Source organism: Macaca fascicularis, chromosome 6 (genome assembly GCF_037993035.2).
Source record: "Macaca fascicularis isolate 582-1 chromosome 6, T2T-MFA8v1.1".
Classification (NCBI taxonomy): Eukaryota; Metazoa; Chordata; class Mammalia; order Primates; family Cercopithecidae; genus Macaca; species Macaca fascicularis.
Window position 1 is genome coordinate 5544093 of NC_088380.1, and position 15253 is coordinate 5559345.

The 15253-nt window shown below is 38.6% G+C and overlaps 1 protein-coding gene across 3 annotated transcripts in view; it reads left to right on the forward strand.

Moving 5' to 3' along the window:
• The window catches only part of ADAMTS16 (ADAM metallopeptidase with thrombospondin type 1 motif 16), a 180502-nt gene that overhangs the window by 57953 nt on the left and 107296 nt on the right, over positions 1–15253 (forward strand). For all 3 annotated transcript variants that reach the window (XR_012414501.1, XM_005556567.5, XM_045393523.3), the window contains exons 9-10: positions 4426–4563; positions 14316–14469. Coding sequence is in view for 2 of the 3 variants with exons in the window: in XM_005556567.5 (XP_005556624.3) it covers positions 4426–4563; positions 14316–14469 (292 nt within the window). In the remaining variant the exon portion in view is untranslated. The remainder of the gene's footprint in view (positions 1–4425; positions 4564–14315; positions 14470–15253) is intronic.

The window sequence follows — 15253 nt, forward strand, 5'->3', positions numbered from 1 at the left end:
TGTGTTCAAAAGTATTCATTATTCATCAGTCTGTCTCTTGCATTTTCCCTAGTTTATGGGCACAGTTTGCATTCCGAGAGCAAGGCATTGTGTAGGAGTCTATAAAAAGACTTGTGATCTACGCCCTTTGAAAGTTTAAGAGAAAAGATTAAATAGATATGCCACGCAAGAGATCAAGTAATGAGAGCTGTTGGTATTACAAGAGACCACACAGGGACGATCAGGGAGGCCTTTTTAAAAGAAGCAGCATTGGGCTGGGCATGGTGGCTCACTCCTGTGAATCCCAGCACTTTGGGAGGCCAAGGTGGGTGGATCATGATGTCAGGAGTTCAAGACCAGCCTGGCCAAGATGGTGAAACCCCATCTCTACTAAAAAATACAAAAATTAGCCAGGTGTGGTGGCAGGTGCCTGTAATCCCAGCTACTTGGGAGACTGAGGCAGAGAATTGCTTGAACTCGGGAGGTGGAAGTTGTAGTGAGCCGAGATCATGCCACCACACTCTAGCCTGGGTGACAGAGACAGACTCCATCTCAAAAACAAAACAAAAAAAGCAGCATTGGTGTCACTATTGGTGTCACTACTAGTTAACCTGAAAATACCATTCAGCTCACCCACAGTCACTAGCGATGCCCTTTTCAGTATTTGATGATGACAAGTGCCTCCACCCCGTTTGTGGCTGTGCTCTGTCATCAGTCTGGAGCATCTTCCAGTGCACCTGGCAGGCACATGGTGATTTTCAAAGACTTGAAGAATATTGGAGAAAGCCAGCCCCTCTAACCATCATCTGGACTGAGGATTGTTAGGCTGCTCTCTGGGGAGCTGTGGTAGGTCAGAGCATCACTTCTTACCATTTACATTGGTTGTCTTTCCTCTTAGGATTTCTTTTCTGTTTCTGTGTCCAACAAGTATTAGAAATCCGTTGACATTTGGCCAGACCTTCCCATACACGTGCGTGCACACACGCATACCCACCATGAATGGCACTTAGGTGTTATGTGACTTGACCAAGACCCCATTTGGATCATAGAAGGGAATAGAAGTTTTGAATTTTCCTTGTGATGTGCACAGTCCCAGGCATTCTGTACAGTTCATTAGGAAGGTTTTACTATCCCATTTTATATATAACGAAACCAAGGCTTGGAAGAGGTCAAGTAATTTGCCCAATATCAAGCAACTTGTGAATGACAGAGCCAAGACCCTGACTGAGGTCCCTCCACCTCCACAGTCCATGCTCTCTCCCATTATGTTCCCTGACCATGTCCCTCAGTTCCCCACGACTGCTGTCTTCAGCTCAGCCTTCTGCCTGTCATGGAGGATGAGCTGTGCTTCTCCACACGCCTGCATGAAGCCTGCGTCAGGGCTCGGGGCAGTTCAGTCCTACCTGTGGTTGCCATCATTATGCCAAGGGTAGACTTTGACATCCAGATAACATTGGCCCATGGTTTCTTTAAAGAATGTCTCATGTCCTTAACCACTACTGCCTGAACAGCCTGAAATAAGTGATACAGCTTCTATGAACACTTGGTTGGCTGTTCAGCATTCTCAGTATGTCATTAATAATAAACAAACACTTCCCAAGAGTAATTGAATCACTCAAAAATATTGTAGAACACAATAAAAGCATGACATTGAAATACAATTCCCAAATTCAATTTAATCTGAAATTAGGTTTATGTCTGGGTATGTTATAGCTGGAAAGGTTGTCGTTTCTTCACTCAACAAACATGAATAGAGACCTGTTATGTACCGTCAAGTCCACTGGCAGTGGGTTAGTTAAGAGGAGTCTCTGTCTTTTAGAAACTTATGAACTAGTAAGGGAGAAAAAGATAAAATATATTTACGATTTTAGCAAATGGGATGATAACCATTTTAAAGTACTATGGTGCACAGGAGCAAGATACATTCTCTGGTCTGCATAATTTGAATATAGTTATATTTCTTTGTTGCCAAATAGCAACCTTATCTCAAAATGTGTTCTATTCATTCTTCTGTGATTTTATTAATGTTGGTATTAAATGCGATCACTGTGTGCTACTTTTATGCTGATCTGCTGGCATTCATTGCATTACAAATGTGGGCATTGTACTGATTGGAGACACAAATTGTGAAATAGTGGTGCTGAGATTTTGGTGGACATCAGAATCACCTGTGGGTGTGTTAGAATATGCCCAAAAGCCAGGTCCTAACCCTCAACCTACAAAATTAGAACTATACCACTGCAGGCTTGGGTAGCTACATTGTGCTGTGTATCTCTCAGATGTTGATGCATCAGAGTTTGAGACTTGATACTAGAAAAAAATCATTGAAAATACTTTAAATGTAAAAGTTGAAGACCAAGATTTCCCCAGACTTGGGACATTGTGGATTTTGAATTCCTTAGAAAGATAGGTAGACGCGGTAGCAAATTTCTCAAGGGCAATTTCTGGACCATAATGTGTCTTCATTATTAGCAGCTCAAGGGCCAGACAGGGGAGGGTAGTTTGGTATTTTGTGTTCCCCCTTTTCTCCCTAAGGCAGCCTGCCATTTGGGATTTCAGCCTGAATCTTTTTCACAGCCATGACACATTTCCTCTGCCATGCGGTTCCTCTGGCCTTGATTAATTGCCTTTAATAGAACTTCAGAGAATGGGTGGAGGCTAAAATGACTACATCTACATCATCCTTGGTACTGATCAGGAATTTTGCAGAAATTCAGCAGTGTTTGCACGCCAGATTTCCTTGGATACAGTCTTCAATCACATTCAGGTTACACTATTACATGAATCCTGGCTAGGCCCTGACACCAAAGTGTCCAGGCTTCAGCCTTGACTCTGCAACCCTGGATGGAGTCTCTCTCCAGTCCTCGGTCTTGCTGTCTTCATATTAAAGCCACCTTATAGAACTGTGTTGAGTTTTAAATTAGAATATAGGTTACAAGCCTACCATAACAGCTGTAAAATGGTGAGTGCTTATAAATGTTGATTATTTTCTAGTAATATATTACTAAATAGCTCTAAGCAACGCAGTTAAATAGACAAATGTGTCTTCAGCCTAGGTAACAAGTACAGATTCTCTTGACACCGTTTGGAGCTGACTTTCCCCTACATTGGTGTCTTCCTGTCCCTGCTGCCTTCTGTCCACTCCTTATGGAATTCTTGGCAGCATAATGTCCCCCATAACTAGAAACCACCATGTCCTTCTTTGCTTTCCCTCTCTCTTGCCTTCCTCCTTTTCTCTGCATCTTACCAATGGGACCCTGTGCTCAGGGAATCCATACAATGACTAGGTGGCAGACGTTAATGGCAATAGTGGCTTAGCTCTGACAGAATGTATTTACCTTAATGGGAGGTCTTCGGAGCTATAACATCTCCCAAGGAAGTATGTTGTGTTCTTCTAGGATAATTGAAAATGGGATCATTGAAATGAGCCTTGAGTGCACTCAGGGCTCTCCTACAGCTTTCACTGGTTAAGAAGAAGAAGCAGACCTGCTGGTGAGGGAGGTAGCAGCCCTGGAAAATGTGATTCTCCCAGGTGCACAGCTCCATTTTCTCAGGTGTTATTAAGTGAGTGTTGATTGGCATCATGGGCTCTGAACACCTCTGATGGCCCCTATTAAGGGTTCCTATAGCTGCTGTAGCTTGAGATGTACCTGTACTCTAAGCCAGGTGTGGATCTCCAAAGTGGTGTGGTTTTCACATAAAAGTAACCCATGCTGCTTCAAACGACACCCACAGATACATTCAGCCATAGTCATCTGTTGGGTTTCCGTGGAGCTACTCTCTCCAAATAGACAGAGGGATGCAGGTCAAGCGCTGCCCATCCATCACAGCCTCCAGTAGTGCAGGCCTAATAGTTTGAGCTGGAACATCCCCAGGTGGGGCTAGAGACAGAATGTCAGCCCACGTGAGTTGCAGTAGCTGTTTGTAGTTCCCAAATTGCAGTGAGCATCAAACTCACCTGGGGAGCTTGTTTGGAAAGCTCAGACGCCTGGATCTCTCTTTTCTGAGTCAACAGTTCCTGGGTAGAAGTCTGGCATCTATATTTCCAACAAACACCCATGGAAACTCTAACGATCCTGCTGAGCAGAAAAGAGTGTGGAGAAAAAGAAGCAACATTGAGCAGTGTTAGCCTAATCAAGAGGATCCCAAGTTCCTCCACCCCATTCAAAACTCAGGCATCTGGACATTTACTCTGCTTTGATATTGGTGTACACTCTCAGGCAATTTGGTGGATGGTCCATTCTTCAGAAACTGTCTTTGAACACATGAATATTCTCAACCAGTTGGCTGTTGTGGCTTTTATTTTTGCCTGCCTAGCATACAGGGGTGAGGGAGTCTCACAGTCTTGACTTGTAATTGTTAGAGGGTATTAGATAATTTAAACTGGTTTTTTTTTTTTTTTTTTTTTTTTTTCCTGAAAGAAACATCTCTCTCTCTCTCTCATAGCTTTGGCATGATTCATGATGGAGAAGGGAACATGTGCAAAAAGTCCGAGGGCAACATCATGTCCCCTACGTTGGCAGGACGCAATGGGGTCTTCTCCTGGTCTCCCTGCAGCCGCCAGTATCTACACAAATTTCTAAGGTAGGAACTCTTTGAGCTGGTCTTGTGATCTTTCAGTGCCTTTGATGCTCACTGCCTGGTCCGCCAGATCCTGTGCAAGCAGCCCCAGGCTGTGCTTCCTGATGTGGTTCCCTTCAAAGGTGTCTTGAGACATTCAGTTGACCTAAGAGTTTGCTAAAAATCTCCTTAGAGTATGGAGGCCTGCTGGCTTAATCCAACATTGATTCAAAGGGAATCAGTGGCTTGAGACTAAAAGGGAGCCATAAGACACTCACCAAAATATTTGTCACTAACATTTAAGTTTTACTATTCTCACTTCTGTAACTAGGAATCTTCAGGAAGTGAATAGAAAGATCATACATGTACACAGCTGTATACACAATAATAAAGCATAGCTTTTTTTTGGTTTTTCTTCCTTCTGTTTAGTTTTTTCTTTCTTCTCCTTTCTTCCTTCCATTTTTTTCTTCCTTTCTTTTTTTTCCTTTCTCTCTCTCTTTCTTTTTCTACTAAATGCATTCCTCATTAGGTGAAGAAACTTGAGTATATAAACTTTAACCTAGCTCTAATCTGTAATTGTCAATAATATTTTTAGAAATTTTCTCTAAACACTTATTTAGGAGATAAAACATTATGGAGGTAGGGTTTGACCCTTGAAAAATAGTAGATTTTAAAATTTCAGAGAAATGAGGAACTTTATGAAACATTCTTAGAACTGCTAGTTTATACACTATTCCCTGAATCTCTTTGGCTTTGAGTTTGAAGTTTGGTTTAAATCTTAAGCCAAAACTTTATTTCTGACATTACAGTCTAGTGTGGATTGGAATGTCTCTGCTCCACACAGTCCTTCAGAGACCCAGGTTTCTTCCATCCTGTGACCTTTCCTCTTCCAGGACCTAGTTCCCCACTGCAGCCATCTGGGGACTGAGGACAGAGAGAGCACAGGAAGGTGTGCGGGACAAGGGTGGTGTTCCTGGAGGAACTCATATGACCGCCCAGAAGTGCAGAGGGCATTGAGAAATGTCCTCTACCCATGTGCTTAGGTGAGAGAGAGTCATCTGTGCCACATGATGAACCCCAAATCCTTTTGCAGAAAAGTAACTGAAACCTGGAGGGACCAGCTGGTCAGTGGCCAAATTGTGAGTAGAACCCAGCGTTCTGGACCCTAGAGGTGATCTCTCTGTATTTATCTCAAGGACAATGGATGCAGCCAGCAGAGGAAAAGCAACTCTGTTGCAATCATAGCCTTTATTATTGTTTTTTTTTAAATCTTTAAGTACTAACAAAATCATTTGTTTCAGATACTAAAAAGATGATTGAGAGTGTTTAGAAAGCAGCTTTTATGTCTCGAAGATGACTGATCTGTGAGAAACAGCGGAGGCAGGGCACATGCTGGATCTCCATTCATGAGCTTTGAGTGGATGCCACATGCTGGATCCACCTAAACTCAACACTCCTCTTCTTCACTTCTGAACACAGCTTCTCAGATTGAACAGCAGTGCCAGGGAGAAATTGTGGCTTGATGTTTTTGCTCCTCATTGAAGACACACTGATTTGCACCTTTGCTGTTTAAGGAATACTGTTTCTTTGGTCCTAGCAGCGAGACCTACTCTTTTTTTTTTTTTTTTTTTTTTTTTTTTTTGCGACTGAGTCTCGCTCTGTTGCCCAGGCTGGAGTGCAGTGGCGCGATCTCGGCTCACTGCAAGCTCCGCCTCCTGGGTTCACGCCATTCTCCTGCCTCAGCCTCCCGAGTAGCTGGGACTACAGGCGCCCGCCACCTCGCCCGGCTAGTTTTTTGTATTTTTTTTTTTTTAATACAGACGGGGTTTCACCGTGCTAGCCAGGATGGTCTCGATCTCCTGACCTCGTGATCCACCCGTCTAGGCCTCCCAAAGTGCTGGGATTACAAGCTTGAGCCAGGGCGCCCGGCCGAGACCTACTCTTATTCAGGATGGAGGATATATTTATTCATTAGCCAGAAATTTATTTTGCCAGACACATAGAAGGACTGTGTTTGCTCTTAACAAACATACTGACTCACAGTAGTTCACTGATTCTAGTAGAGGAGATACACAAAAATGTTTCCTTATTTTCAAAATACACGAATGCTTGAAAATACTGAAGGGAAATGGGCTGTCATGTTTAGTCCTCAATTAAATTCATTCACAATGTTTTTGAAAATTGTATTTTTGAGATTCATCAAAGAAAGCATTCTTTATTCTTAATTATTCTTAATTCAAGGGAGTGTTCTAGGGAAACATTAACAAACACAACCACCTTAAGAATTTGGAGGAGATTTCACAAGAAATCATAAGATTACTAGTAAAGTTGAAAGTTAGATGAGGAGGAGAAGCAAATAAAAATTTAAAAATGAAGAACAGAGAAGGACACAAATGTATAGATTCTAAGGAACTAGCTAGTTGTGATAGGAAAGTTTGAAATTTGACAAGAAAGGAATTATATTTCTATTATTAAAAAGTAGGACAACTACTAATACTTCCAACAAAAGCAAAGGTTTTTTTAAGTAACAGCTTTAATGAGCTAAAATTAATACACAAAAAGACACATATTTAATGTATACAGTAAGATGAGTTTAGTTGTTTGCATGACCAATGAAATAATCTCCACGGAGATTCTACCAGATTTGGCGGAAGAAAAAAATAACTTGGCAGCACCCAAGAAGTCCCCAGGCTAGGAAACCAGATTATCTGCCTTCCGAGTCTTTGTAAAGTACATGTCTTTTCAGTCAAAACTAGGAGCTAGTTATTCCAAACTGAGAACTAAGAGCAAAGTTCCCCTACCCTATTAGATCCTGTAGATTCTTCAGTGTTCAACTGGCCTCTCTGGTTCCTTTCACTGACCTACTTCTTTGTGTCCTACTTTTTCTTTTGTTTTCTTTCTTCCTTTTTTATTCATTTATTTAATTAATACAGCTCTTTTTTTTTTTTTCTGTTGCACAAATTAAGTCTTCTTATTTCTAGGACACTATTTGAGTAGGATCACACCAGTACTTCTGTTGATTTTACTCCAGCTTACTTTCTGGTGGCCTGTTGCCCCAGGGCTCACCTGGGGCTGGGTTGCCCCTATGGCTGCCTCTTCCCTCATTCTCTAGGGATCCTGGCTTCCCATCTTCCCAGCCAGAATCTTGATCATCAGCCTCCAGGGGCTGTGTTCCTCTAGCTTGGTCCTTTTTGGTGTTCCTACTCCAAGGACGAAGTCAAGGTATGTTAACACATTAAGGAACAACTGTGTTTCATAGTTTATGCCACCCAGGATAAGTGGCAATAGTTTGGACAACATGTGTATCTTGGTAATATAAACCCATATTCTGGGAATATATACTTGATCATTTAAAAAAAAAATTTATATTACCAAAAAAGACAATGTTAAAGCTATTCTACAACTGACATGATGTATAGGAGTACATTTAGCATTTGTTTTTCCCTGCATGGTATTCTCAGAGTCAAGCTGGGGATTGTTAACATTGTTTTTAGCTGTTTCTTGCAGCTGTTCACATTTTTCTCTGTGTGTGTGTAGAAATTCTACTTTGGGAAACAAGGAAGATTATTCACTTTAGGCTCAGCATGCTTTTATTTGCGTTAACGAGGAAAATTTGGAGTTTTCTATATTCCAGATCCTTTCTATAATTTTCTAGATTCAGAATTTTTTAACCCTCTTTTTCATCTTAATGGTTATGAGGAAGATACAGTAACACTTTTTCTACTTTGAAATATCCTCTGACAACTTAAAAAATCAGTGGATTATAATTTGGGTGTGCAGTGAGAACCAGCATAATGAAAGTCCAAGAAAAGTTTTGAAACTGCCAAAAAAATATAGGCAGACTCATGGAAAGAAGATAATTACATGCTCGGAGAGTAATTATTTTGAGGACATTGAAAATAGATTGTCATCTTGAAGATATAATACAGTCCTAAGAGTGATTATTAAGATACTGAAATTAAAAGCCATTTTCATTCTATGATACTGGAACACCTGAACTATAAGTTGAAGTGTGCTGATGTGTTTTTGTGTGAATCCAGCAAAACGCTTCTGTAGCATTTCAATGATAAACATTTATTTTCAGGGACTTTACTAATTTTTTCTGACCACATGAGTATAAATAAATAGGTAAGGTTTTACGTGCTTACAAATTTGTTTTCTTGAATGGTGAAATTTTCCAAGAAAGTCTCTTGTTGTCAAGTTCACTATTAAGGTTCATTTTACTCGAAAACCAGTTGCAAATTGGACACTTCTACAGTGTGTTAAATCTTGACTTTTTCACTGACTTAATGAATCTGAGACTGTCTTGTTTGATTGTTTGCTGACTTTCTGATTTCCAAGTAATCAAAATACTGTTATATTCTCCACCAATTAGGTAGCTCTTTGGCTATGATCCCAACAATGAGTAAGGATAAATGGCTACCTTTTAAGATGAATCTGTTCTCGTTATTAGTAGTCTAGCATTTGATAGTGGAAAAAAAAAATATAAGGGAACTCAATTGGCCTGAAGTTTTCAGCACAACTTTTCTCTATTCTTGGTAGAGTTATGAAGGCTTGATACTTTTTTGGAGTGAATTCATCAACCGAGTCAATAAAGTCATTTGTCATTTTCCATTAACAGACACAGACCTCATCACATTACTCATGTCTGCATCCCGAAGGCCTGTGACTTAGGGAAATTTGAGCTCATTATTTAAAATTTCATGACAACAGGGACTCATCTTCAGTTTACTTTTTAAAAATTTAAGTCACGCTCTGCAGATCCGTGAAAATGCCAGCTCTCTGACCATATGAATCTGAACACATCAAAGCATGAGAATGGTGACCAACATCACAGGGAACTGGGAGTGTAAGTGGCGCCATACCCCCTACTACTTCTGTTGAAAGGAAATGAGATCTGACCTGAGAGCCCATTAAGCGTGTTTTTGCACACAATGAAAATAATACATTTCAATTCACATCCTGCTCTGAGATACAAGGCTCATCTTAGGTCATGGCTAGTTGTTGTGTCTGCAGTGCTAGTGTGACTCTAAGACTGGAGGGTAGGCACTTTCCTGCAGAGGAGAGAAGGACCGAGGGAATCAGGTCATGTCTTGCTCACCCATGTCTGGGAAGGTCTTGACCTTGACGGGTAATATAGCCTTTTCTGAGGGCCCCAGTCTTCTTAACTGAAAAATGATGGGATATAACTAAAAGATCTCTCAAGCTCTTTAACTCCTGACATGGAACACTGTATATTGGAATCAGGAGTTATGCACCATTGTGCAGTTGTGAGATTCATCCTTGTTCCTGCATCTAAATATAGCATTAGTCTACTTAGTGTGTTGCATATAACTTACATACTAAATATATAAATATACTAAAACTTATTCAATTTGTAATAGACATTTGAGTTTCCAATTTTTGGCTAGTACAAGGAACAGCACTGTGAATATTCTCTTGGTTTGCATATATGTCTCTGAGTATATATAGTAATGGAATTTTCAGAGTCATAAATATATATGCACAGGTGCAATAGACAGTACTAATCAGCTTTCCTAAGTGACTGTGTGAAGTTACACTCCCAGAAGTGTTTGTGAAATTTTCAAAATGGTTTCAAATCCTTCCCAACACTTGGTCATGTTGATATTTTTCATTTTAGGTATCTGGTAGTGTGAAATTTCATATCAATGTATTAATTAATAAGACTGAATACATTTTATATGTTTAATGGCCACTTGAGTAACCTTCTTAGTAAAGCGCTAAAATCTTTTGTGCATGTAAAATAAAGAGACCCTGTTGTTTTTCTTCTCTCTTGATGAGAGTATTGTATACATTCTGAATATAAACATTTTGTCCCATTCTGACATATATGTATTGTAAAATCTTCTCTGACTCTGTGACATTTTATTTACACTTTTAATGGTGGCTTTGCTAAATAGAAATTTTTATTTTTTTAATGGAGTCCAAATTATTGATATGTCTTTAGGGTTGGTGCTTTTGTACTCTGCTAGAAAAAAAAAAAAAAAAAAAAAAACAAAAAAACAAAAAAACCTCTACTCGTCCCAAAGTTGCAAAGGTCTTCTTCCACATGATCTCCTACAAGTTTTATTGTTTGCTTATCATATGTAGACCACTTAATTTTTGTATATGGCATGGAAAAAAGTCAACACTCATTTTATCCATATGGTTATTGTGGTCGATTGTTTTTAAAATGGCTGAAAGGATTTTCCTTTCTGCACCCACGCTTTTGGTGGCTGGACCATTTTGCATTCTCACTGGAGGTAAATGAGAGTTCCTGTTTCTCCATGTTCTCATCAGCGTTTGACATTGTCAGTGTTTTGGATTTTCTCTATTCTAAGAGGTGTGTAGTGGTATCTCATTGATGTTTGAGTTTGCAATTCCCTAATGACATATGATGTTGAGATCTTTTTATATGCTTATTTGCCATCTATATCTGTTCTTTGATTAGGTGTCTGTTCAGATTTTTGTCCACTTTTTGTTATTCTTATTGTTATTTTCCTTTCTGCACCCACACTTTTGGTGGCTGGATCATTTTGCATTCTCACTGGAGGTAAATGAGAGTTCCTGTTTCTCCATGTTCTCGTCAGCGTTTGACATTGTCAGTGTTTTGGATTTTCTCTATTCTAAGAGGTGTGTAGTGGTGTCTCATTGATGTTTGAGTTTGCAATTCCTTAACGACATATGATGTTGAGATCTTTTTATATGCTTATTTGCCATCTATATCTGTTCTTTGATTAGGTGTCTGTTCAGATTTTTGTCCACTTTTTGTTATTCTTTTTGTTATTTTTATTGTTTTCTTATTCTTGGATTGTAAGTGTTATTTGTATGTTTTGTGTAACAGTCCTTTATTGGCTATGTCTTCTACAAATATATTCTCCCACTCCGTGTCTTGTCTTCTCATTTTCTTGACATTTATTTCACAGAGCAGACATTTTTTATTTTAATGAAGTACAGCTTGTCATTATTTCTTTCATTGGTTGTGCCTTTGATGTATCAAAAATGCCATTGTCATATCCAAGGTCACCCAGATTTTCTCCTATGTTATTTTCTAGGAGTTCTATAGTTGTGCATTTTATATTTAGCTCTATGATCCATTGTGAGTTAGTTTTTGTATGGAGTATAAGGTCTGCATTTACATGCATTTTTAAAATTTATTTATTTATCTTATTTTGTTTTTTGAAATGGAGTCTCACTCTGTTGCCCAGGCTGGAGTGCAGTGGTGTGATCTCGGCTCACTGTGACCTCTGCCTTCCGGATTCAAGTGATTCTCCTGCTTCAGCCTCCTGAGTAGCTGGGATTACAGATGCACACCACCATGCCTGGCTAGTATTTTTGTATTTTTAGTAGAGACAGAAATTCATCATGTTGGCCAGGCTGGCCTTGAACTCCCGACCTCAACTGATCCACCGTCCTTGGCCTCCCTAAGTGCTAAGATTACAGGTGTGAGCCACTGTGCCTGGCAGATTAATTTTTTTGCGTTTAGATGCCCAGTTGTTTCAGTATGACCAGTTTAAAAGGCTATCTTTTCTCCATTCCATTGCCTTTGCTCCTTTGTCAAAGATTAGTTGACTATGTGTATGTGGGTGTATTATTGGCCTTTCTATACTGTTCCACTGATCTATTTGTCCATTCCTTGTAACTTTATAGTAAGTCTTGAAGGTGGGTGTTGTCAGTCTTTGTTCTCTTCCTTCAGTATTGCTCTGGTTATTTTAAGTGTTTTGCCTCTCTATATAAGCTTTAGAATCAGTTTGTTTATATCCTTAAAACAACTTCCTTTAATTTTGATTGGCATTGCACCAAAGCTGTAGATTAAAATGGGAAGAACTAATCTCCTGACAAGATTGAGTCTTCCGATCTATGGACCTGAAATACCTCTCTATAGTTTTTTCTTTGATTTATTTCATCAGAGTTTTGTAGATTTTTCTCATGTAGGTGTTGTACATATTTTGCTGGATTTATATCTATTTCATTTTTGGGGTGCTAATATAAATGACATGTTTTTAATTTTCAATGAATTCTGTTCGGTTGTCATGGTTGTCACTGGCATGTAGAAAAGCAATTGACTTTTGTAGCCTTTTATCCTGCAACTTTACCATAACTTATTAGTTCCAGAAATTTCTTGGTGGATTCTTTCAAATTTCTACATAGACAATCATGTCGTCTATGAACAAAGATAGTTTTATTTGTTCTTTTCCAATCTGTATACCTTTTATGTAATTTTCTTGCTTTATTACACTAGATAGTACTTCCATTACAGTGTTGAAAAGGAGTGGTGAGAGGAGTCATTCTTATTTGTTCCTGATTTTAGTGGAGAAGCTTTAAGTTTCTCACCATTAATTATAATGTTAACTGTATATTTTTTGTAGATGGAAATTCTCCTCTATTCCTAGTTTGCTGGAATTTTTTTTATCATGAATAAGTGTTAAATTTTATCAAATGGTTTTTTTCTTCATCTATTGATATGATCATGTGTTTTTTCTTCTTTAGACTATTGATGTAATAGGTTACATTAATTGACTTTTGAATATTGAACAGGCCTTGCAGACCTAGGATTAATCCCACTTGGTCATAGTGTATAGTTCTTCTCATGCATTGTTGGATTCAATTTGCTAACATTTTGTTGAGAATTTTTGTATCTATGTTTATGAGAGATAAGAAAAACTTTCTTTTCTTGTGACATGTTTGTCTGGTTTTGATATTAGGATAATGCTGACCTCATCTTATAATTTAGGAAATATTCCCTTTGCTCTGATTTATTGGAAGAGATTGTAGAGAATTAGTGTAATTTCTTCCCTAGTCTCTGGTGTAATTCACAGAGAACCCATCTGGGCTATTTGTTGCTTTTTATGCACAGAGTCCTGAGCTCTGAAGCAGTGGAACGTGGGACTGGGGTCCTAGAAATGAGCCAGAAATCTTCCAATCAAGGTGGACAACCATGCAGAGCCAATTTTGGAGGATGATCTGCCATTGTTTATTATATTGTGATTATAGGTTTTTGTTTTTTGGTTTTCTCGGGGAAGGGCCTATTGAAATTTATAGGAGGGATTTAGTTGCTATTTGAAAACACAAAAATATTTAAATACTCTTCACCAAATGCATAAATTATACCAAAGAACATCCTGGCAGAGAAGAGGATAATCTATTTATGGAAAAAGAAATTATTAGTTGGTCTTTAGCCATCTACCAATGAATTTTAGCAAGGTTAATTTTCTGCTTGAGTTGGGGGTCATCAGAAATCATCCTGAACATAGAGCATTGCTGGTGGAAATCCAGTGTTCCATGAAGAACCTCTAGAATCTGGAAGATAATATACAGGTGTCCCTTACCCTAGAGGGAAAAAGAATAAAAAGCAAAGAAAGAAAGAAAATTCCAGTCTTTGGAAAAACTGTGCTTTATTTTTATAATGCCCATCTTTTGGTTGATTCTGGCAAGAAACGTGCATAAAAGGTGTCCATCATAAGAGCTTCTCACATTGAAAACTGGCTGTAATTATTCAGTTGCACTTTTCCTCATAAGTTTAAGAAATTTAATAAGTACAAATCATCTTTCTGGAACAAGTACAATGTATAATAAATAATTTCAGAAATTGAAGTCTCTGTATTTACATATAATTAAGATAAACATTATATTGTACCTCAGGAGACAAAAAGTTCTCCTCTTGGTATACACAATATATGCTGTAAAATTGCATGGGGTAAAAGGGCATAATTAGTTGTATGTCCTTTGGTTACTCTGTGGGCAGTTACTAGTAGCTCATCTCCTCTTTGTTTCAGCACTGCTCAAGCTATCTGCCTTGCTGATCAACCAAAGCCTGTGAAGGAATATAAGTATCCTGAGAAATTGCCAGGAGAATTATATGATGCAAACACACAGTGCAAGTGGCAGTTCGGAGAGAAAGCCAAGCTCTGCATGCTGGACTTTAAAAAGGCAAGTGATTATTGGCACATGCTCAACGCAACATGATTCATAAGACTGTTTTATTTAGTGTAACTGATGTTGATGTATTCTACATTTATTGGGTACCTACCAAATGTCAAATCCTGTATGTTAAGGCTGGTCCTGTATAACAGGGAACACATGTTTCACTGGCAAAGAAGATGACAGGAGATACTGTTGTGGGTATCAATTTTCATTTGAGAGCCGACTTGGCCTGTTAGGTTGGATCTTTCTTTCTGATTTATCATGTGGGAGTTCAGCAATAACGTTTAGTCAGTGTAAGTTGGCAAATTAATACTCTGCATTTTTAAAAATGGTTTTATAAAAACAAAGTCCCCCTCCTCTCTCCCAATATAAGCATATTTTATTATAAAGCAGCAGCCTACCTAGGGCTACTGATTAATAAATTTCCCTCAAACAAGGTATTTATAGAGTTGTCTCTCATAGAAGGTAGTATCTACTCCGTCAACCCCAGGAACTTTACCAGAGTGATTTACTAACAGAAATTCCTCATGTAACACAGAGACATATGCTCTTGCTAGAAAGGGAAAATTGAGATTTAGGAACCTGCTCTATCAAACACAGGAAAAGCTACCCATAAATTAAATAAAAGTAACTATTTTTAAGGTTTCTTTTATTCTAGTTTCTAATAAAATCAAGAAGAAATTAGAAAAAAATATAGTCCTCCAGAAACTTCCACACATTTCAAAATGCATTGGGAATACTCCCAACTTAAATCTAACGTGATAATCTTCTTTCTTCTAAAGTCAAGCAG